This window comes from Microtus oregoni, unplaced genomic scaffold (assembly GCF_018167655.1).
Source record: "Microtus oregoni isolate MIOR12 unplaced genomic scaffold, Mior012 000033F_ref0000390, whole genome shotgun sequence".
NCBI lineage: Eukaryota > Metazoa > Chordata > Mammalia > Rodentia > Cricetidae > Microtus > Microtus oregoni.
This window is the reverse complement of record NW_024543092.1, coordinates 4395827-4418787: the sequence shown is the minus strand read 5'-3', so window position 1 is coordinate 4418787 and position 22961 is coordinate 4395827. Positions and strand designations below refer to the sequence as shown.

At 40.4% G+C, this 22961-nt stretch overlaps 1 protein-coding gene across 3 annotated transcripts in view; it reads right to left on the bottom strand.

The window, feature by feature from the left end:
• Utrn (utrophin) overlaps positions 1-22961 on the bottom strand; it is a 519634-nt gene that overhangs the window by 306343 nt on the left and 190330 nt on the right. For all 3 annotated transcript variants that reach the window (XM_041680416.1, XM_041680414.1, XM_041680415.1), the window contains exons 28-39: positions 21317-21451; positions 19271-19420; positions 17334-17495; positions 16404-16532; positions 15550-15723; positions 13746-13901; positions 10869-11039; positions 5361-5540; positions 3718-3846; positions 3242-3412; positions 1117-1278; positions 380-517 (exon numbers count right to left, since the gene is read on the bottom strand). In XM_041680416.1, the coding sequence (XP_041536350.1) occupies positions 380-517; positions 1117-1278; positions 3242-3412; positions 3718-3846; positions 5361-5540; positions 10869-11039; positions 13746-13901; positions 15550-15723; positions 16404-16532; positions 17334-17495; positions 19271-19420; positions 21317-21451 (1857 nt within the window). The remainder of the gene's footprint in view (positions 1-379; positions 518-1116; positions 1279-3241; positions 3413-3717; positions 3847-5360; positions 5541-10868; positions 11040-13745; positions 13902-15549; positions 15724-16403; positions 16533-17333; positions 17496-19270; positions 19421-21316; positions 21452-22961) is intronic.

Here is a 22961-nt window from a genome sequence, read left to right as displayed (position 1 = left end):
GAGGAGGACTGCTGGGCACTATCAACATAATATGTCATTAGCTTTTGAATATATCGGATTTACAGGCAAATACAGCAAACAAAGGATTTTCTTTACTGTAGTGCTACTTCTTCTACACTGACTGCATTGTGATGCTTCATTTAAAATTTGTTCATACTGATTATTTGTATGCAACTCTTTCAGGGGGCAAAACAATAATATCCCATCTCCAACTCTTAAAAACAAACAAACAAAAAAAGGCCAGTAATTAAAAAAGTGGAAAAAATCATACAATTTTCTAACTGACTTGCTTGAAAGTATCTTTAAATATTATAGCACTGGCCTGGATGGGAGAAAATGGTGAAGTTACTTATTGGCTGGAGAGACCACTCCATCATACCTTAATCTTGTTGTAACGTGTATGCAAAAGGAGCAACTGCAAACGGATCTTTTCCTTTTTACTGTCCTCCATGGGTTCATGTAACAAATGGTCCCCTCTTCGCAGAACTTCCTCAATCTGGGCTCTCTCCTCATCCATCTGAATGTTTAAAGAAACAACCATTTGCTAAAGGCAAAAGTGTCCAGACAGATGCAATACTCACCATTGCTCAGTGTGAGAATTAAGCTGATAAGATAGAGCAGTCTGGGCAATCTACAACAGCCTAGATGGTGCAACGGCTTGTGATTTTCTTTAAATACTTTATATTTGAAAATAAAATATTCCAAAGCCAGTTTATCACACCTTAGATGATTACATTTAGACAGAAAATAGGGCGTAGACATGAGTCAATGTGATTGATTATTATTATAATTATCATCATTATGATTTTGTTTGGTTGGTTGTTTGTTTGAGATTAAGATTTCAGGTAGTTCAGGATAGCTTCATACTTGCTATATACCTAAAAAAGACCTTGAATTCCTATGCCTCCTGCATCTGCCTCCCAATTGCTGGGATTAGATGAGTGTGCCACCAAGCAGGGTTGTACGTGAACTTCAAGCATTACACAAGTCACTTGACAGCTTTGACAATGACCCTCATAAATCACATCTGGATTTCTTCAGTTACATGTAGCAGGTCAAGCAAGCAAATTCAAAGAAGGAAAAGCAAAAGGAAAGTAGGGTTTGAAAACAGCCTACCTTTTCTTCATCATTCCTGGAGTCCAAGTGTTTTTCCACAACTTTCAGCATGTTTTCTACATCATTTTCTAATTTTTCCAAGTCAGAGAAAGACCCAGCAGCTTCAACAGTTCCAGCAGGACCAAAGCATTGATAGGATGTAGGGTCCTGGTCAATCAGCATCTAGGAAGGGAAAGAGGACTCTGAAGCATACAGTTGACTTAATTTTCCAAACTCATCCTGAAAGGTGGGGATCACAGCAGGTACCAGCATTTATCTAAAATGACGTTTATGTCACTCATCATAGAACAAGGATGTTTGACAATCTGGGCTTCTTAGAATAACTCATTTTTCAACCTTGAGCCAGGGGCGTGAGGTATGAGCTGACTGTGGCTGCTTGGTGCAGAATGGCAGATGCCAAAGTGAACAGAAAACCCTACAGGAAACAGGGCCATGAGTCAAGCCATCCCTGCCACAGTCATAAAGGAACGATGGCCAGTCCTCACCCAGTGCCAGGACGCCCTAGAGAATGCCTCCCTTACACGTTCAGAAGAACTTCCCTGGATTTTTTGATACTCAAACTTCAAAAAAGATTATATTTCCAAATGGCACATTTTCATGGCTATATGGAAAAGGTAAGTCAGAAGAACAATTTTAATAAAAATAAATGAAGAAAAGTAACACCCAGTGACAGTCAAATATGAGGAAAGCAACATTCTCACATCCTGACTACAGACACAAAATCTGTCAGCCAATGTTGAAAATCTTTGGAACAGCCCTTGAACAACCTCTACAATTCAATGAATTATAAACTCTGATGCCAAGAGAGACAAATAAGATGATTGTAACAAACACACTATTCCCCAAGGAACCACGAAATCCATAAAATTAACTTAGGAAATTATAACAGATCACACATTGTTACTATTAAAATCACTTTCAAAAGAGCATGTACAAAATGCTATAAAGATTTTTATGTTAGTATCATGCTATGGGATAAAGTTCTTATACTCTATAAAGATTTGTCACTCATATTGGTTTAATAAAGTGCTGATTGACCAGTAGCCAGGAAGGAAGTATAGGTGGGGCAACCAGATTACGAGAATTCTGGGAAGAGGAAAGGCTCAATCTGTAGTCACCACCCAGATACAGAGGAAGTAAGATGAAAATACTGCACTGAGAAAGGTGCCAAGCCACATGGCTAAACATAGATAAGAATTATGGATTAATTTAAATTATAAGACCTACTTAATAATAAGCCTGAGCTAATAGGCCTACCAGTTTATAATTAGCATAAGTCTCTGTGTGTTACTTTGGAACTAAATAGCTGTGGGACCAGGCAGGACAGAACTTTTCATCTACAAATGGCACCAAGGGGGGCAACTACATCACATTTCCAAAGCTCCTAATCTGTGCCTAGCCTTAAGAACTCTATAGTAAAACATTTCTCCTCCTCCCCTCTAAAAATAAGGATGAAAAGAGAAAGAATGGGAAAAATACACAGCATAGACAACTTTCTTTTGTAGAAAGTTATTTGGTTTTGACCCTCAATTTAATTGATACAGCTTTTTTTGAATTAGTAAATTCAGGAAGCATGTCTTTCTACTAACTATAAACTGAGTTACTTATAGTGTTTAAATCTGTCAACATTAACGCACACACACATGTATTTTCTATGAACACATACATTAAAAGGATGAGTTCAAGATCAGGGATTGATAAGCATACTAACTTGGGACCTGACTTCATTATTTCTGTTCTATTCCTATCCCAACTGTCAACTGACTCTGAAACCACTTGTGAGTTATTTAGTAAACAATACTTCCTTATAATCACACATAAGTAACACCAATTACTTTGCCAAAACGTTATTAAAATTCATTTAACTTTAAAAATTAGTAGGTTTAGCCGGGCGGTGGTAGTGCACGCCTTTAATCCCAGCACTCGGGAGGCAGAGGCAGGCGGATCTCTGTGAGTTCGAGACCAGCCTGGTCTACAGAGCTAGTTCCAGGACAGGCTCCAAAGCCACAGAGAAACCCTGTCTCGAAAAACCAAAAAAAAAAAATAAAAAATAAAAATTAGTAGGTTGGCACAAAATGACCTACGCATGGGGAAAATGGTATTCTATAAAAGTGCAAGTACTCACTTGGGCACTTTTGATATGCTGGGACACCTTCTCAAAGTTTCTGTTCAGCTCAGCTAATTTGGGTTCTACGAGTTCCCTGCTGGCACTTCCACGGGCATTCATCAAGATGATGGCTTGTTCACGAACATTCTCAACCTGGAGGTTGACGTCATCCAGCTCAGACAACAAACGCTGATGGAAAAAGAAAGAGGAGAGAAAGAGACAGAGAGATTATTTCAAGAGAAAAGTCAAAGACAAATATGGGTGTGATGCTTACTATGGACTCAAGATATTTAAAATAAATATCCGTGGTTTTAGGAAGAAATTTCAGGACCATCACCCAGATGAAGAGCAAGTCACAGAAAATCCATGGCCATCTGAGTTTCTCCCATCATGACAAATGCTCAGAAGTGAACTGCATGAGAATCCCCACACAACTGACAGCACAGGAGAACAGACCACAGCATATCATCCCTGCGACACTAGGGGCTGTCTACCTTCACGATTTCCTCCTGTTTGCTTGCTGGTTTTTTTTCGATCTCATCCAGTAGAGCTTCCGCTTGATACAGCCAGGTACTGATATGAGCAACATGTCCATCAAACATCTCCAGCTGATTCTGATGGTTCTACAGAAGAGTAAAATAATGTTGACATAATCAAATGAAATAGTAAGGTGATGACCTCAGAAGAGAGTTGAAAGGCCACCAAAGAGCACACTGTGTATCCCACAATTCTATACAACAAAGAACAACTATATTTGCTACATTCTTACACATAGTTGGCTTGGTTTTGGTTTGGAGTTTCTTTGCTTTATAGTTCTGGAGCTTGAACATGGGGCCTCACAGACTACATGATTGAATATATCCCCATTCTTCTTTTTACTTTTTATTTTGAGACAGGGTCTAACTAAGGTGTCTAGGATATCTTTGAATTTACTGTTTGCAGACTTTCAACTTGTGATCCTGCATCAGCCATCCAAGTACCTGAGATTACAAACCTGTGCCACCAGACCTGACTTTTTTTGAGAGGGAATGAGTGCTGGGGGTTTTTTTGTTTTGTTTTGGGTTTTTTTGTATGTTTGTTTGTTTTTTGAGACACAGCTTTCCTATGTAGGTTGATCTGGAATGCTAGAGCATTGTCTTGGTCTCTAACATGCTAGGATTACAGGTATGCATCTCCATGGTCAGCTTTAGCTATGCACTTTTCTCTACATGGATATGTAGTGATGTATCAGTTTATATAATTGACCTAAAGTCAGATAGGTAATAGGTCATGGACTGGAATATAAGAAACCTCTGACCAATGAAGACCTAAGCACATGACTTCCTCTGCCCTACATATACTGATTTGGAAAAAATGCTCAACAGACAATTTATTCTTTTTTCTATCTCTATCTATTACAAGGGAATTATATAAGCTAGATAAGTCCTATCAGATGTGTCAGAATAAAACGGTAGTTTGTAAATGAAAACTCTCACTTGAGAGATTGGGGCTGCCATATGTTTATTACTGGTAGAGGAGGGCCACCTAACACTATGAAAATGTAATGGTCATAACAATCATAATCATAAAAAATTTAAATGGGAAGTTTAATATATTGCTCTATAATACCACTATATGTTCAAAGTCATTCAATCATCATTAAATAATACAAGGTAGCAATTATAATAATGCCAATTCCATAAGTGAGAAATAGAATCTTTAAGCAACTTCACTGAGGGAAAAGTCAAGAACTTTATAGGCCCCATCATTTGGCATAATGCTCTGAGCTAGTGCATGACTAAGACATTATAAAGACTGTATACAATGCATATACAATGTATGCATACAGATATATAGCATTTATTATAACAACTGATATATGATATAACTAAAATGAAAGCATATTTACTAAAATATTAAATAAGACAGCATCTATATTCAGTGTGAAAATTTTACTTTCATAAAGGAATTATAAATTCATCCACTTGATACCTTTTCAATAGAAAAATAAAATATAGAATAATAAAGTTAATTTACAAGCAAAGCAAAACAAACCCGTGAGACATAGGAACCAGATTTTGAATTCTAATGGGGGCCATATGCTCTATATATAGCTACGAAGAGAAGACATCACCACTGACATGTTCTGGTAACATACCAGCAAAGTATTGCACCAGTCCTCGGTCCAGGTCCGGACTCGACTCCACCCAGCATTGAGCACACAGAGATTCTCTTCCAAGACAGACTCACTGCCCGAGACCAACTGCTGAAGGGCAGCGCTACTCTCAGTAATGCCGTTTAAGTCAACTTTTCTCTTTTCCAGATCCTTCAGAATATTCTGGAGGGGTAAAAAAAAAAAAACCCACTTGACTTTCAGAATATCATAAAATTTACCTAACTTTGTCTCTGTGTGTGTGTGTGTGTGTGTGTGTGTGTGTGTACACATGCATTGCGTGTTTTAACTTTTCTCCTCCAGCAGCATAAGAGTCTATGATTTCCTAGATTACTTGCAATGCCTTAGAAAACTCAACATACTGACAGACCGAGAACTCTCAAACAATAATGAAAATCAAAACGGTTAATAAGGGAGTTTGAAAAAAAAATGTAAGAAGTTCGGATGGGAAATACGGGTTAAGAAAGTCAGAGGAGAAGCAGCGAAACACAAGCTTTGGATTTCAGCTTCACGCCACAAGCGGGCAACACTCTAGGTAGGAAAAAGCTGATAAGAACTCACCCACCCACAAAGGAAATTTTACCAGGAAAGGGAACATGTATAAAAATGCAGTATGGTGAAAAACGCAAAATCTCTTGAAAGCAGTGGACAGAGGCACCTTTTTTTTGAAACTCTTGCTTCTTTTTCAAAAAGTACTTTTAAGCTTTATATTTATTTACATCTGTGTGTGTGTGTACACATTTGAGTACTTGTGTGTCCTTCAGGCCAGAGGCATCAGACCTCCTGTACCTGCAGTTACAGGCAGATTGTTGTTGGGTCCCGAGAAGGAAACACTGGTCCCCTGTGGGAGCAGCAAGAGATTTCAACCACTGAGCCATTTCTCCAGCCCAGTGGTCCACTTTCTTACGGCAACATTTATAGCAACCATTTCAAGGTATTCAAGTCCCCAGGTGGACACTGTGTGCAAAGTCACATTTCGGAAAGGACATGAATTACAAATCTAAACGTGAACCAAGGCTTAGACACTGTCTTGGTCATGAACTTAGTGATGTATCTAAAAGGCACCCAGACATTTCCTGCAGACATTCTCCTCCACCAAGTTGTTGGGAGAACAACTACAGGCACGCTCTGTGCAGCTCAGACTTGCTACACTCCTTCAGTAAAGAAAGACCGTTGAAAACAGCATTTAATCTGTGGAGTAAAATTCCCACTTCAGTTCACTAATAAAAATGCCACTTAACCTTTAATCTTAAATATTGCACATGATATTCAAGTGAAGAAACTAGAAATGTTATAAAATAAATGCATTCCTTAAATCTGAAAAAACAGCGTTGAAAAGGAGGGTGGTTATGCTCCACACCAACGTTCCTCCCACTCCACTGAGGAGAATGTCACACCAACGTTCCTCCCACTCCACTGAGGAGAATGTGTGGTGAAATTTGTATATTCCATCTTCACTACTTCAAATTTGTAAAAGGATTAAGTGGGAATTCAGGAGTACATATTTCCCAAGGAGCATATATTTCACAAGAGACAAACTCCCCATTAGGTATGATATTTAACAAAAAATAGAACTCATAAGACCAGAAAAAAAGGATGATCAAATATTAATACAGAGAACTCAATATCACCCATACATTATGTGTGTGTGTATATATATATATATATATGTATATAGACATATGCAATTAGTAAAAAAGGGAAAATGTGCACATCTACATGGTAATAAAAACAAAATAATATATAATAAATACATGGGTATATATGCCCAATGTTTAGAAAGAAAAAAATCAAACATATATGGCAAAGTAAAAGAATTCAGGGATTGGGAGAAAATAGGACAACATGTTAATGAGGATTTAAGCCTATTGTGGTGCATGCTGGAGGATAAACTGGGCAAAGCTAGGAGGAGCTCCAGGGCTAGGCCAGCCTAGGCTCCAACTAGGACTAGAAAGATGGCTCAGCAGGGAAAGGCACTTACTGTGCAAGCTTGGAAAACCAAGTTCAATCCCTGGAAACCACACACAAAGGTAAAAAGAGAAAACTAAACTCTGGAAGTTATTCTTTGATCTCTACCTCTGTCCCATTACACAAGGAAGCCTTCATTCCACATTTACTCACACATATATGTGCGTGCACACACACACACACACACACACACAAACACACACACACACCATAATGTATAACAGTATCAAATGTTTGGTTTTTTTTTTAAATTTTGAAAAGATTTAACATGGCCAGCAGAGCACTTGTATGGCATGTACGAGAATCTAGAATTAATCGCCAGCCACAAAAAAACAAAAGCCAAAACATAAATTCTCATCTAACAAGCCTATAAATTTGAACTAAATCAACACAAAATTTTTGTAACCAATTTGGGAACCATTACCATGAAAGTACATCAACCACAAAATCATAAGGACGGGGGCTCTTTACTTTTTCTTTTTTTAATTATTTACTACTCATGTATTTTTTTTTTTAGGTATGAGTACTCTGTCTGCATGCCAAAAGAGGGCATCAGACCCCATCATAGATGGTTGGGAGCCACCAGGTATGTGGTCGCTGAGAATTGAACTCAGGACCTCTGGAAGAGCAGCCAGTGCTCTTAACCTCTGAGCCATCTCTCCAGGACCAACAAGGACCCTTTAATGAAAATTAAAATGGATAACCAAATGACAGCACTCAAGAGCTTTGGAACTAGAAGACGGGAATGGGTCAGAACTGAACAACAGAATGCAGTCAGAGTCTACTAACTGTCACGTTAGACTAGAGAAAATAAACTCACAACTCAATGAATGATGCTGGGATCATCGGTTAGTTATTGGGGACAAAGCTGAGAGCCTTTCTTGTGATAGGCCACAAATTAAACTCTAGATGGACTCAAATATGAAAGGATTGGAAGATGAGTCTACAAAAGATCGTGAAGAACTCTCCAGAGTAGAGCCTGCTCTTGTGAAACTAGAGGTAACAGGAATGGAGATCCAATAATTCCTTTTTTTTTTTTTTAGAAAAATACTTATGTCTTTATCTAAGAAAATTAAAGGGCAGAAAGTCAACTATAGTGATAAAGAAAGGGTTTTTTAATACTCCACAACACCGTAAGCATTAATAAGCCTAACAAAGAAATCCAAATTAAGAGACTAATTTGGGGATTTTTAAAAAATGGTCAAACCTACAGGAAAAATAGCTTTCAAAAAGGACTACAGGTGGCTACAGCCATGGAAAAGGTTCTAATGAAATAACTGGAGAAAGAGCTTTCACGCTGCTGCCAAATGCCCTCTCAAAACCAAACAAAAACAGGAAGGAACTGATGCACAAGTGGTCCTTGTCCCTAAAGGACAGACTCACAGCACGTCTAAGATTTTAAAATGGACTTACTGTTTAGCCTGAGAATTTTTAGGCTACTAAAATACACTCAGGAAACAATTATAAATGTATGAAGATTCAGTTATGGGTATATTCTTCATAGAGCTGTACGTAATAATGAAAAAGGATGGAGGTAAATTTAATATCCATGAGTGAAAAACAAGGTAAAAAATTAAAATAACTAAAATTCTACACTTGTCTCTAATATATAATAGAAAAACAGAGGCTTATAAAAAAAAAGCTTATCAACATCACAATAGTTTTTGTTCAATTTTAGTTTGGGTCCAAAGTACAGATTGTGACCCTAGCAATTCAGAAAGCCAAGGAAAGTATGTGATTACTGTGAGATGGTGATTATTATAGAGTTAATAAAGAAAGAAATTATAGTGGGCCCAGGCCTGATCGCCTTTGCCTGAAATCCTCACAATCAAGAGGCTGAGGCATCAAGAGTCCAAGGCCGCTCTGAGCTGCCTATTGAAACCCGGTCTCAAAAAGAAAGGATGGCAGGGGAAGGGACTGGAGGGAGGAGAGAGAATGGAACGGTGGAGAAGAATTATTTTCAATGTGTACTAAACAAAGAAGATTATATTTTCTTGAAAAGCATGGATCTAATAAAATCACGTTTGGTCCTTTCTTTTTTTCAGTCATCCAGAATGCACTGGTGACCATCAGTGTTCTTCATTTTCCTTGTACGCCCCTCTCTCCTCTCCTCATCCCTTACACAACCCACACCCACCCCTCTCCACTCCTCCTCCCTCACACACCCACAGCAAAGGCAGCATTTCCAGAAGCTATTTTCTAAACTGGAATATTCTTTCCAGTGTGACAGCCTGACTTCCTCCCAGGTGTCCTCTCCACAGAGTATTCGGGAAAGGGAAAGTCGTGTTGCTCAGTTACATCAGAGAGTGACCGGAATCACGTACAGAGGACACTCAGAGAGACTCTGTAATACATGTTTCTGCAGCCATCATGTATCTGCAGCATGCTCTGAAGCGTACCTGTCTCTTTCATATGAAGCAAACTAAGGAAAACAGAGGTCCCCTCCCCCTCACTCAATCCTGTGTCCAGCTCAGAAGCAGGAAGCAGCAAGTTACCTCTTTATTCCAAACAAAAATAAATAGGGCTCAAGGGAAGTACTGTATGGATTTTTCTTTAAATTGTGTGATTATGATCACTGTATTAGTTATTTTGCATTATAAAGGTCATTAATTAATATAAAATTATTGTATATAATTCAAAGACTGAATAAATAGTGGGGGAAAATGTCCTAGATTTTCAAGGTGTTTAACTTAGTATGCATAGCCCTGGATGACCTGGAACTCACCATGTACATACCAAGCTGGTCTTGAACTCACAGAGATATGTCTGCCTCTGCTTCCCAAGTCCTAGAATTAAGCCATGCACCACCATGCTCAGCTAAGGTGCTTAACTTCTAATATTTAAATTTTTCAAATATTACCTAAACATAAAGTATAAAAAACCTTGATGATTTGAAATTAATGCTTTTGGAAGCTGAAGTGTTTAATAAGGCTGGGAGCTAGCTCAGTTGGTAAAGTGCTTGTTGACCAATAATGAGGACCTGAGTTCAGATCCTGGGCATTCAAGTGAAAAGCCAGGAACACTAGCACACGACTGTAATTCCAGCACCAGGAAAGGAGAGACAGGAGTATGCTGGCAAGTCAGTCTTGCCAAATCAACAGGCTTCATGTTTAAGACGAGAGCCTGTCCCAAAGAAAGCAAAGGACATCTGAGTTCAACTTCAGAACTAAATACACACAGCACACACGCATACACACACACACACACACACACAAATACACACAGTACACAGGTGCACATGACTGTAATCCTGGCATTGAGAAGCTGAGGAAGCTTGACTACTGCACATTTACAGTCATCCTGTACAGGGCCAGCCCAGGCTACAGAAAGAAACCATCTCTGGAAACAGACAATAAACAAACAGATTGTATTTAAAATGTTCTTCCCAGAACAGAAAATCAGGAAAGAAAGCTGTGAAGAAAAGCTGAAGCTATGGTTAATACGAAGTAGAGATAGTGTCCACCTAGATTATCCCAAACAAATGCCACCGGTATGACACCAACTGCCACCCCAAGGGAAACTCACTTTAGCCCAGGAGATCTCTGTGTCCAGGTCACCAATCACACCTTCCGATGTGGACTTCTGCACCAGTTCTGCCTCTGTGGCAGAAAGCCATTCGGAGAGGGTGTCGGCCTCCTTCCTCATCTTCCGGGACAGCTGAGAGGCTCTTTCCAGGTCCTGCTTCCCTTCTGTCACCTGAATAAGGGAGGTGGGGAGGACATGGTGACTAAGTCAAGGACAAACAGGGGGTCAAGAATAAACAGGGGGTCAAGGATGAACAAGGGGCCAAGAACACTGTAAAACAAGGATAAACAAGAATTACAATTGAACAAGGAAAGGATGAACATGAATGAGAATGAATTCAGAAAGGATGCAAACTGACTCAGAGTCAACCCAAAGGCATCCATGACTGTTTTATTTCCATCACTTCAGCATCACCTGGGTCCTGCAATTCCATACACTGTAGTGAGCAAGTGTTGGGAAACCCTGGGCTGTGCATGGCAGGCTCTACCACTCACTTCCACGCTGAAGGAGGCAGAGTCCAGTCCCACTGTTCTAAGCACCAAGTGAGAGAAATGCTTACACAAAGGACTTACTTAGCCCAGGCCTTGGAGCAATATCAAGGAAACAATAATCGGCGCACATTATAATTTCAATGAGAAAATGGCTTAGCATCCTCTCAAAGAAGGGTTCCATTTAAAAGCATAAGCACAGGGGGAGGTAGCCATGTGAGGGAGAAAAGCACCGTTTTCCCAAATACATGCTTTGTTAAGAACCACATGACTTAAAAAGCAGATGACTATACACCGTGAATCTTATTGTTCTGTTCTTCTAATTGACAGAAAGCAAAATGAGTTGAACTAACATCAGTCTCTTTTATTTAAGATGGGGACTCTGTATTCCAGGCCGACAGTATAGGAAGACCTCAAACTTCTGATCTTTCTGCCTCCATCTCCTGAGGGCTGGGATTATAGAAAAAATAGTCACCATGCCCCATTTATATGGTGTTGGAAATTAAGCCTGGGGCTTTGAGCCTGCTAGGCAGTCTACATCCTAACCCCTCTTTAGCCCCTTCAAGTAGATTCCACAATGTGCTAATGAATCTTAAATGTGTCACGCGATAAAATCCATAATAGCTTCTGAGATGAGCAATACTTTCTCCACTTTCATGGAAGGTAAAATTTAAGGGGGGTCAAGGCCAAATAAGAAGACAACACCACTAATTTAACAAATCTAATCCCTAAAAGAACATGATGGTATTCTCAAACCAAAGCAATGACTCAAACCAGAAAGCTGAGAGAACTCACCTACCTTAAAGGGTACAACTGACTACCATATAAATTAACTGATGTATGTCTTACTTTGATAAGCACAAATGTACAGATAACAGGCAGGGGAATAGCATGTCACATTTGAGATGAACATTTCTAAGAAGATATAAAGTGACAGAGAGACCAAATTAGTTCAAAAGTAACATGGCATCACACTCTGTTTCTCTCCCTCCTTTGGTGCAGTTTGACGTTTTTATGCCCAAATGGCTATTAAATTTTTTAACTGAAATATTTTCTGATGGATTTCAATTCAAATCCGTAACACTAAATCCATAGTACCTTAATGCAGATTGAAATGATAAACACTTGAACTACATGATGATTCTCGGACTTTGACTTGCCCAAGCAGCTATACAATGATCACCAAACTTAATGTTAACAAAGATTTGTATATCAGGAAGAAAACAACTCATAGGTCAACTCATAAGAACACACAGTTTTCTCAACCTCATCAATGCAGGAAGAGGGGCAATCTGCATGGGGAATTGGGCCATGGGAGGTTGTAAAGCGTTTACCTGAGTATTCATTCCTTCTCATGCTCGGCTATATAACCATTCATTCTTGGTAAACATTTCAATAAGCTAAAGTGCCAGAGCCAGACACCCATATTCCTCTGGTACCCTCACACCACACACACGCATGCGCATGCACACAGACACACACACACATCCTTCTGTCTCTCCCCCCAAAGATGTAGACAAGCTGCTCTATAATCCTCGCCTGCATTCACCAAGGTTACTGTGACCTATTTTTCATATCCCAGCTTATGCACCACTTCCTCAGAAAGTGTTCCGAACCCAAGTCTGAGCCTAATGTTCAACCACTGTGGAAGAATTAAACCACTACCCAAGCTGAGTATGGTGGAACGCACCTCTAATCTCATCACTCGGGAGGCAGAGGCAGGGGGATCTCTGTGAGTTTCAGGCCAGCCTGGTCTACAGAGCAAGGCCCAGAATAGCCAGAGCTACATAATAGGGAGACCCTGTCTCAAAACAAACAAACAAAACGCTATCTAAACCAGTTTTTCAACACTGTCAGTTTGGCTTCCACGTGTTCTTTGGACTCTGAATTGCAGCGGTGAATTCTCAAAGACCGAGGAGGATAATTTTCCTGTGGGACCCAGTGAATTCAGGTACTCAGAGGAATGGCCTACCAAATGTAACACCCACTCAGCGGAGGATCTTAAGTCTCAGTAGACTAAAATAAGGGCCATCTACCACCTAACATTTACTAGATCAGTAGACTACTGAGGACCACTTGCCACTTAACACTTACTAGATCCTGACATTAACATGCCTTGGTAAACTTTTCAATTTAGAAATTCAGAGGCAAGTAAGATTGAAGCAGAAACTACTACTTTGTTGAATTTCCTTAGAATAACTTAGAGAATTTCACTAGCCGTGGAAAATAGAAACATTGATCTGTATTAAGTATTAAAAATAAATATCTATATGACTACCAACAATTTTACTCTTAATATGCATGTAAAGAATAAAAATATGATAGGGATTGAGGGAGAGAGATGGAGAAATCAAGAGATAAAAACGGGGAAGAGAGTGAAATGTTTTACCTGTGCACCCAGGTCGTTGTAGAGAACCTTCAGGAACGTTAGCTGCTCATCCATGCTTTTCGGGTTGTCTGTCTGCTGCTTCTGGACAATGTGCCTCCCTGTTTTGATGACCGTCTCAACTTCAAGCTTGACCTCACTCAATGTTTTATACAGTTTCTTTGAAAGAGAGGAAATTTTTAAATTGTTAATAGAAAATTTCCGCAACTGGCATCATTTCAGAACATCGCTTCTGGCCGGGCGATGGTGGTGCACGCCTTTAATCCCAGCACTCGGGAGGCAGAGGCAGGCGGATCTCTGTGAGTTCGAGGCCAGCCTGGTCTACAGAGTTAGTTCCAGGACAGGCTCCAAAGCCACAGAGAAACCCTGTCTGGAAAAACTAAAAAAAAAAACTAAAAAAAAAAAGAACATCGCTTCTATAGCTGGGCAGCTAATATCTCACCAAGGACATCAAAGGGCATTATCTTTCTCTACTGTGGTTTGAAGGTTGAGTCAAGGGAAGCCAAGGTTGCAACAATTTTTCAAATCAGATAAGAGAGCAATTAATAGAGTTTGGTTTTGTTTAAACATAAAACATGATGGGTCTATTAATGATGAGTACAAATCCTGGTATTTGTCATAAACACGTCTCCCTCAAAAACTACGGGAAATACCCCGAGGTCAATAGGAAAGGCACTGTAGGGCTAGCGGACTGTTCAATGGGAAAGCACAGGTTTTCCAAGCACAAGGTCCTTGGTTCAATTCCCTGCACCCACAGAAAAGCTTTTAATTCCTAACACCATGACTAGAAGACAGCTGCCCCTGGAGTGTGCCTGAAAGAACGTGGAATCCCTAACACTTACTCATTTATTTCTCTGAGGAAGGAAATCTACCATGGCAAGTATAATTTACACCCTGGAAATATAACAAAAGCTTTAAAGTACCAAGGTGGACATGGTCCTATGAAATGGGAGTTCCACAACAGGTTGCATTCCAAACTGCCTTCATCCCTGTCACCTTGAATCCCCAGTCTGCCCAGGCAGCTTATCCACACATCAGCACCCAACCCAAAACACTTCAAGGACACAAAGCCATTATCTCTGATATCCAGGACATTGATGTCTGCCACCACATGCCAATACACAAAGAGATGCTGACAACATTTGCATGGAATTCAAATGTGTCCTCTCTGTGTTCTCTTCCATGCATGTAAGAAACAAACAGTAGAAATGACAGCTTCAACAAGACCCAATATCTCCCCCTAAACTCCTCTCAGAAGACTGCCAGGCATGACAGTAAGGCTAAGCTCAGATCCTCTCACTAACTTCATGTAGAAGATTCTGTTCAACAAACTACAGAGAATGAAACAGTAAGGTCTTATTTCTCATTCCTTTCATCCCCCCTCTTAAGTTTAAACTTTGATTTTAATGTCATTTTCCCAGCAGAACAATTTTTTCACTCTATAATATTCCTGCTACCCACATTAGATGTGGTATGTCTAGTGGCTTCAAATTTACTGTGGAAGGTTTAGCTTACCAGTGCATCCTGCAGAGGTCCTTCTCACTTCACGCTGTGATTTACATGTTTGTTTTTATAATACATGTTATTTATGTGTTTAATCTACTGCCTTTATCTGTATAGACCATAACCATCGCTTTCACCTCCTCCTATTTCTCTTATATCTTCTAATTGTCCTGGGAGAGCCACTTTTCTTATTTCTGACTATGTTCTCCATCACCCACGACGTCTGAACCCAGGAGTAAGAACAGAAGCTCTGGACTAAACCCTAAGAGCAGCTCTGGCCGTGCAAGCTGCCCCTCAGGCTCACCATGCACTTGTCCAGGTGGGTCTGGATGATATCAGGGTCCACATCCTTCACCTCCAGGACGTGAAGCTCGGCTTTCACTCCATCCAACACACGCTTGCAGTCAAGCATTCGCTGCTCAAAATTCGCAGGCTTCTGGAAGAGCTGGAATTTTGTGGACACCTCTCGAAGTTTCCTCTGTTTGCAGAGATGAGAGTAAGATACTCGTGATCTCTCCCATTAGAAACTGGTAAAATACATAATGCTGGAAGGTTTTTCAAAATACAAGCCCACCCGGGAAAGCCCAAAGGAACTAGGAAGGCTCTGATCATGTAAAGGAACTGCTCGGTGCCATGGATGGGCAATGCCCAACATCTCAATCTCAAATATAGGAATCTAGATAGAGATGGTGTCTCTGGGATGAAAGCCCATTAATTTTCTCACTTGTTCAAGAAACTCTAATTCACGAACACAAACCTCAAATACCATTGACGACAAGTTAGGAGTGGAAGTCCATCTCATTCTACCCACTAAGCACCTAAGTAGTCCTTCATCCTACCCAAGACAGCAGCCTCTGTGGTCAGAGCATGGTCTATACAAAGCCAACTGGTAGGCTAGACTCTCTCCTCAACCTAACTATTAAAACTTGATAGTTTATTGCTGCCGAGGAAGTGCAATGAGCCCTTAATACTCCATTGCCACCCTATTGTCTGCATCATGGTACAGAACAAAGGTACCCAATGAGCCATTAGTACTTCACCCACACCCCACATACACACACATCATACAGAGCAAAATTACCCAAGAAGTCGAGCCTTTCTGTTTTGCTTTTCTATACCTGCCATATATAAAAAGCAAAGGGAAAGCCTGGTCATTACCTGCAGCAGGTCCACCTGACTTCCTCCTCTAGCGGTCCTGCCCTCAGGGGAGGTCGAGGGCTGGGATCGGAGATTCCTTCTCAGCTCCTCCAGCGTGAGTTCATGGGCTGAGATCTCTGCTTGGATCTTCTAACAGGACAGAAAAGAAATAGGGCATAGTGTTTTAAAGCGCAGAAAGAAGCCAGGGGGTAGTGGTTCATGCTTGCAATCCTAGCACTCTGAAGGCTGAAGCAGGAGGATTGCTGTGAGTTTATAACCAATCTTGGCTACATAGTAAGTTGCAGGCAGTATGATATTATACAACAACAACAATAAATTATGGAAAGAAATAATGATACCTACGTTCAATATAGTCATACAATGCCTAATCCTGTTTGTGATACACTGTAATAAGCTTGGGGAGGGGTGCATGATAATAACATAGACCGTGGCACTGTAAGCTACTGTGTGTCTTTGCATGTCATTTCTGATGTTCACATCTGATTTACACAGAATAAACTGTCTGAACTCTAGAGCTAAAAATAGTATGCCATTTTCGAATGCAGAAAATGTGTGGCAGGAGCTGAAGACATGGCTCAGCTGTTAAGAGCACTGTCTGCTCTTCCAATAGGTTCATTTCCTAGCCCTAAACAACGGTTTACAAAGGTTTGACTCCTGTGCCAGGGCATTTAATGCCCTCTTCTGGTATCCATGGGCACTAGACGTGAACATAGTGCACACATGAACACGTAGGCAAAACACCCCTTCACATACAGCTAATAAAACGTTAAAGAGAAAATGTGTCAGATTCTCACTCAGGGAACAAGAACAGGTCAAAATCAAAGGTAGTTCCATAGAGAGTGTTCGTCATTGTCCTGGCTCTGGCCGGCGAGGAGCCGGATACTGGGGGTCTTTCTCAGAACACAAAGGCTCTCGACTTGAAAGCAATACCTGAGCTTCCTGTGGCAGTTGGAAGGCATCGATCCTGTCGGTCAGGTATGTGGTGAGCTGTTTGTCCAGCTCCCCCAGGCTCTCCTTCAGCACCTGAAGCATGTGGTCGGTCTCACGGAGGACCTGAAGCTGTTTCTCCAAAGAAATCTGTTTGCTCTCGGCCTGCACAGAAGAGACATTTCCTTTGGAACTGCTCAGCACAAATATAAATAGCTGGCTGTGCTTTCTGGCCATGAAGATTATAATAAAGTACTGGTTCAAGACTGCAGCTTTTCTTATAAAAAATAATAACTATCAATAATAAGAGTGCGGATGTTCTTCCAGCGCCTCGTGGACACAGCAGTCGAATCTCTCATTTTTTTTTTACTTCTTTTGTTAATGCATACAATCACAAAACACAAATACAAAACGATCTCCCATAGGACATATAAAATAGAGAAAAAATGCCTATTTAGGGGAACAGCTCAATGGTTAAGAGTACCTGTTGACCTCGTAAAGAACCATCTTTAGCTCCAACTGTAGTGGATCTGACACCTTCTTCTGGACTCCATAAACACCCGACACATATACAGTGTACATACGTATATGCAGATACTCATATACATATACATAAAACATTTTAAATTAAACCTTACACTTTATTTTAAAAGCTTTTATTTGTTAGAAATGTAAGGCAATTTTAAGAATCACCAATGCCTAGCCAAAAAATAATACCAATAATAATATGTAGTAAGGATGCCTATCAAGAGAATAAATACCTAAAAACTTTTTCCTAAAATTGAGAACAGATTCTACAGGTGCACGTGTGTCATGCCACCAATTGCCTCACACCTTTGAATTATGCTCAGTGCTACTTATAGTCTGAATCTCAGCAGTTGTTATTCAGTAATCTGTCAGAGCTATCTAATTATCTCCCCAACCTTCTAAGAAAAGAACAACGCCCCTCCTCTTATCATTGATATGAACATGCATGTTGAGATACAACCTGGATATGAGCCAAGCAAAGTTGTTTTCATAAGTTATTAAATTCTGATGACCCTGATAGTTCCTAGGATATAGATATAGGAGTTATTATTCTTTTTTTTAGATTTATTTATTATGTATAATATTCCGTCTGCAAGCCAGAAGAGGGCATCAGATCTCATTATAGAAGGTTGTGAGCTGCCATGTGGTTGCTGGGAATTGAATTCAGGACCTCTGAAAGAGCAGCTGCTGCTCTTAACCTCTGAGCCATCTCTCCAGCCTCCCTCCCCCCATTATTTTTAAATAGAACTATAATACGATTCTAGCAGAAAATAACATAATTCACAAAAAGAAATAGTAACAAGTACCTGGCAGGGGTGAGTGGGTATTGGGAATTTAACCCAGAGCCTTGTGCATGCTAGGCAAGCGCTTGCCCACAGGGCTGCATTCACTGACAAAGGTTTGTTGAGACAATGTGTTGCTATGTAGCCTCCAGTTGGTCTAGGACATCCTATGCAGTCCAGGCTGACATCAAGCTCAGAGATCTGCTTACCTCTGCCTCTTGAATGCTAGCATTAAAATCATGCACTACTACGCCAGGCCTGGCATTGCGTGTTTGTTTGTTATTCATCAAGTTGTGTGTGACCTACAAATAAATATTAGATCTATTCTACCACACTTACTTCAAAGTTTTCAGGCTCCCATCAATATTGGCTGTCTCCTTTAATGCCCACCACACCAAGGCCTTCACTACCCGGGACCAATTTGGAGACTACCAATGTGTAACCAGCATGGAAGCTCCAAGAGAGGGGAACTCTCTGCGGCTCAGCACGTGCAGTAACTACCTAATCACACTGTGCATGTCTGGTTCTCACCAATGTGTAACCAGCATGGAAGCTCCAAGAGAGGGGAACTCTCTGCGGGTCGGCACGTGCAGTAACTACCTAATCACACTGCGCATGTCTGGTTCTCACCGAGCGACTCAAATCTTCGTATCGGCTGTTAAAAGCCTCCAGCTTCTCGCTGATGATATCATCCAGTATCCCACCATCAATCAGAGTCTGCCCAAGTTCCCGGATCTGGGTGCGATTATCCGCTGGGTGACGCAAAACAGATTCCAGAGACTGCGACAGGGACAGTAAATAAATAGTAATAATAATAATGAATTGTTATTTAGCAATAATAATAATTATCACTATAACACATTTACTAAGTGAATCGAGAACTGCAAAATGCCATATTAAGACACGTAGTAATTCTACTTTCTAAAAATCCACCTAAGAAATAACAGCAAAAATTAAAGAAATAACTAATTCACAGAATTATCCACCAAAGCATTAGCAAAAATCATAAGACTAAAACCAAAGAAAATCTGCAGGAATATAAGTGATAATGTAATCCCATAAAATAATTACAATAATTATTAATTTTATGAGAAATTACCAGTGTGTATAAAACTATGCTATACAAATAAAATTATTCCAAGTGTTATTCACTACATTAGCAAAATTAGACGTTCATTTTTCTACCTCATGATACAGAAATAGACTAAGTATTTCTATGTATACAGTTTTATAGACATAAATCCAATTAACCTTATGGACTTAATATTGCTCCTATTCTGCAGATAAGAAAATGGAAACATAGGAAGTTATGATTTGTCTGCATGCAATAGTCAATTAAAAAACAACAAAAACAAAAAAAAATCTTAACTTTTTCCAAAGTGGTTAGGACTATGAGCCCTTTGACCCAGTTTAGTGGCCTGCATATACATGCATAAAAGTAATAACGACACAAAAGGAGAAATACATATAATGTTTAAGAGTGTGTATCATGGAGCTTGCTTCTCCTTTTCTCCATTCTCTGGGTTTCTAGAATGTGTATTTACTCTCCTATGAGGAAAGCATCTTTGCGGTTTGTTTAATGGGTGTCCCCAGGTTTCCATAGCCTCCATCTTTGATAACTCTCCTCCTGCAGAGCATCCACCTCAGGAGTGGAGGTTCCCGGGACTGTCTCTGTCTTCCTGTCAGCTGTTGATTCCTGCTCCACTTTCCCTACTGCTTCTGCTCAAGAATATTCACATTCACCCTCTTTTTCATACACACACCTCCCTGGTTATACTGTAATTCATTTCAGAAGCAGTTTCCACAGTATCGCGTGCACTCATGGTCTGGAAACTGCTGAACAAGGAAGACTGTGGGACATTTCTTAGTCCCGGGGATCTGAAGCCCTGTCTTGCTGTCTAGCTCCCACAGTGGGAACCCTGCCTTCAAAAATATACATATCAGCCTGCTTTACCTTTAATATCTGAAGACAATGAGCTAGAAGTCACTTTAAGCATGATTCATGCCATATTCATAACTGAGAAGAAACAAAACACTTTGTCCAGGGGATGGTGAAATAAACTGGACCCCACTAGTGAGCATTACAGTGTCTAAAATGAATTCACACAGCCCCTGCCTTACAAGGCTGATAAAAGAGTGCCCATCGGCTAATGAGATGGCTCGGTGGGTAAAAAGGAGGTTGCCACCAAGCCTAACAACTGGAATTTAATCCCTGGGATCTAAGTGGTAGGAGAGAAACAATGTTTGCAAGTTGTTCTCTGACCTCCACACACATCCTATGGTATGCCACACATAGACAGATGATACATACATACATACATACATACATACATAGAAATACAAGGACTGATGGATATATACAGATAGAGTGAGAGAGAGAGACAGACAGACAGACAGACAGACAGACATGGATGATGATATGGAGAGAGAGAGATAGAGGGATGGATAGATGGATATAAATAGATTGATACATACATACATACATACATGGATATAGATATAGAGACAGAAAGATAGATGATAGATAGATAGATAGATAGATAGATAGATAGATAGATTAAATAGAGAGAGATGTAGGTAGGCAGATAAGCAGTTAGACAGACAGACAGACAGACAGACAACACATCTGTCCTCATCACAGTGAAAATAACTGTGGCTCAGACATCAGGTGCCAACCTCCAGAGCTTCGTGAACAGCATCTATCCTCTCGGGCAGGGCCTCTGTGCTCCTCACACGCTCCTCCAAAGTGTTCAACCAAGTGGTTTCCAGATCCAAGTAGTGAAGCAGCTCCACCCAACAAGACCAGACTTCCTAAAGAACGAGAAGGGAACATTAAAACTGAATGAGAAGCCATGCCATATGTCATCTCTTCGATCAATAATAACTCCATTTCAGTGTGAGTAATACGCAGCGGCTCAGAAACCGATGAAGCTGGAACAGCAAATAAATGAAACAAAACTAAATCTGTCAATAAACTGGAGCAATTAAGGGGGAGGGAGAGGGGGATGGGAAAGAGGCTGTCTCAGTTTCCATTCAAATAAATTCCCAGGACCTAGTTACATGTCAAAAAACAAACCTCTATAATTAATAGGGGTGAAAATCATAAAGCTATTGCTTTACTTTAAAGATAAGGGAGGACCTGGAGACTAGCTCAATGGTCACAGTGCTTTCCTGACAGTCAAAGACCCTGGGTTCAATCCCCAGTACCTGCTACCACCCAATAAATAAATGGATCGATAGATACATATATACATACATACATGAATGAAAATTTAAGACAAAGGATAAAGATCATTCATGATATTTTTTATAGAAACTTAAGTCTTTGGGGACATACTCAATTCCAATTCCAAGATAACTGATGGGCATAGATATCTCTGTAGGCTCGGTACTTCTTTCCAAGTTAATAAGGATACACCCATGTAAGAAGAGGGCCCCATTTTGCCAAAACACGAGGCAGGCAGTTCTGTGCCCTCACTACTGAGAGTTCTCAGGCAGGAGGAGAAGATGGGAAAGCGTGCATGAAGACCTCCTCTCCCCTTGCTCCATAAAAGAGAAACTTACCTGACCTAAGATTAGAACTTGACACAGAATTCTTTTTTTATTAACTTTTATTTATTCTTTGTGTCTTTCACATCATGCTTCTGGATCCCACCCATCCACCACCCCCCCTGCAAAAAATAAAATAAAATTTTAGAGAGAAAAAAAGAAAAAAAAATTTCATCATGGAAGCTACACAGTGAGTCACACAATAAACCTCTTTATCCATAGATTTTTACATGGAGGCATTCATAGCGAAGAAATGGTTCAAGGTCTGTGGTTTCTGCTGCATCATCAATGCTGGGCCCTCACTGGGATGCTTTCTGGACATCTCGTTGCTGCCCTGCCTCATGGGGACCCTGAAGCCCTTGGTCTACAGCATCAATCCCCCATTCTCACCTCCGTGCTCCAGTAGAGCACAGATAGAGGATGTTGGGGTGGGCCAACACATAACCCTGGTCCTGGGCCTGGGTAATTGCAGGGTTGGTCAGCCCACCAGCTTTTCCCTGTCTCCGCCACCAGGGTGAGCTCTCCAGCATTACCTGGCTAGTTCACTCCTCATCAGCACAGAATTCTAATCTGTCCTCTTTAGAGGTACCGACACAGTCCCATCCATACCCCATACAGGCTCTGCTTGGAGGAACAGGGCTCAGCAAATATTTCTATAGAGAAGCAGAGAAAAGGTGTTTCGAATTTTAGGGGTTGACACCCAGGGTCTGTCACAGATTCATCTTTCGTGTGGGTAGATAGGTGTTTTTATGCTGTTTTCAATCCTTTAGAA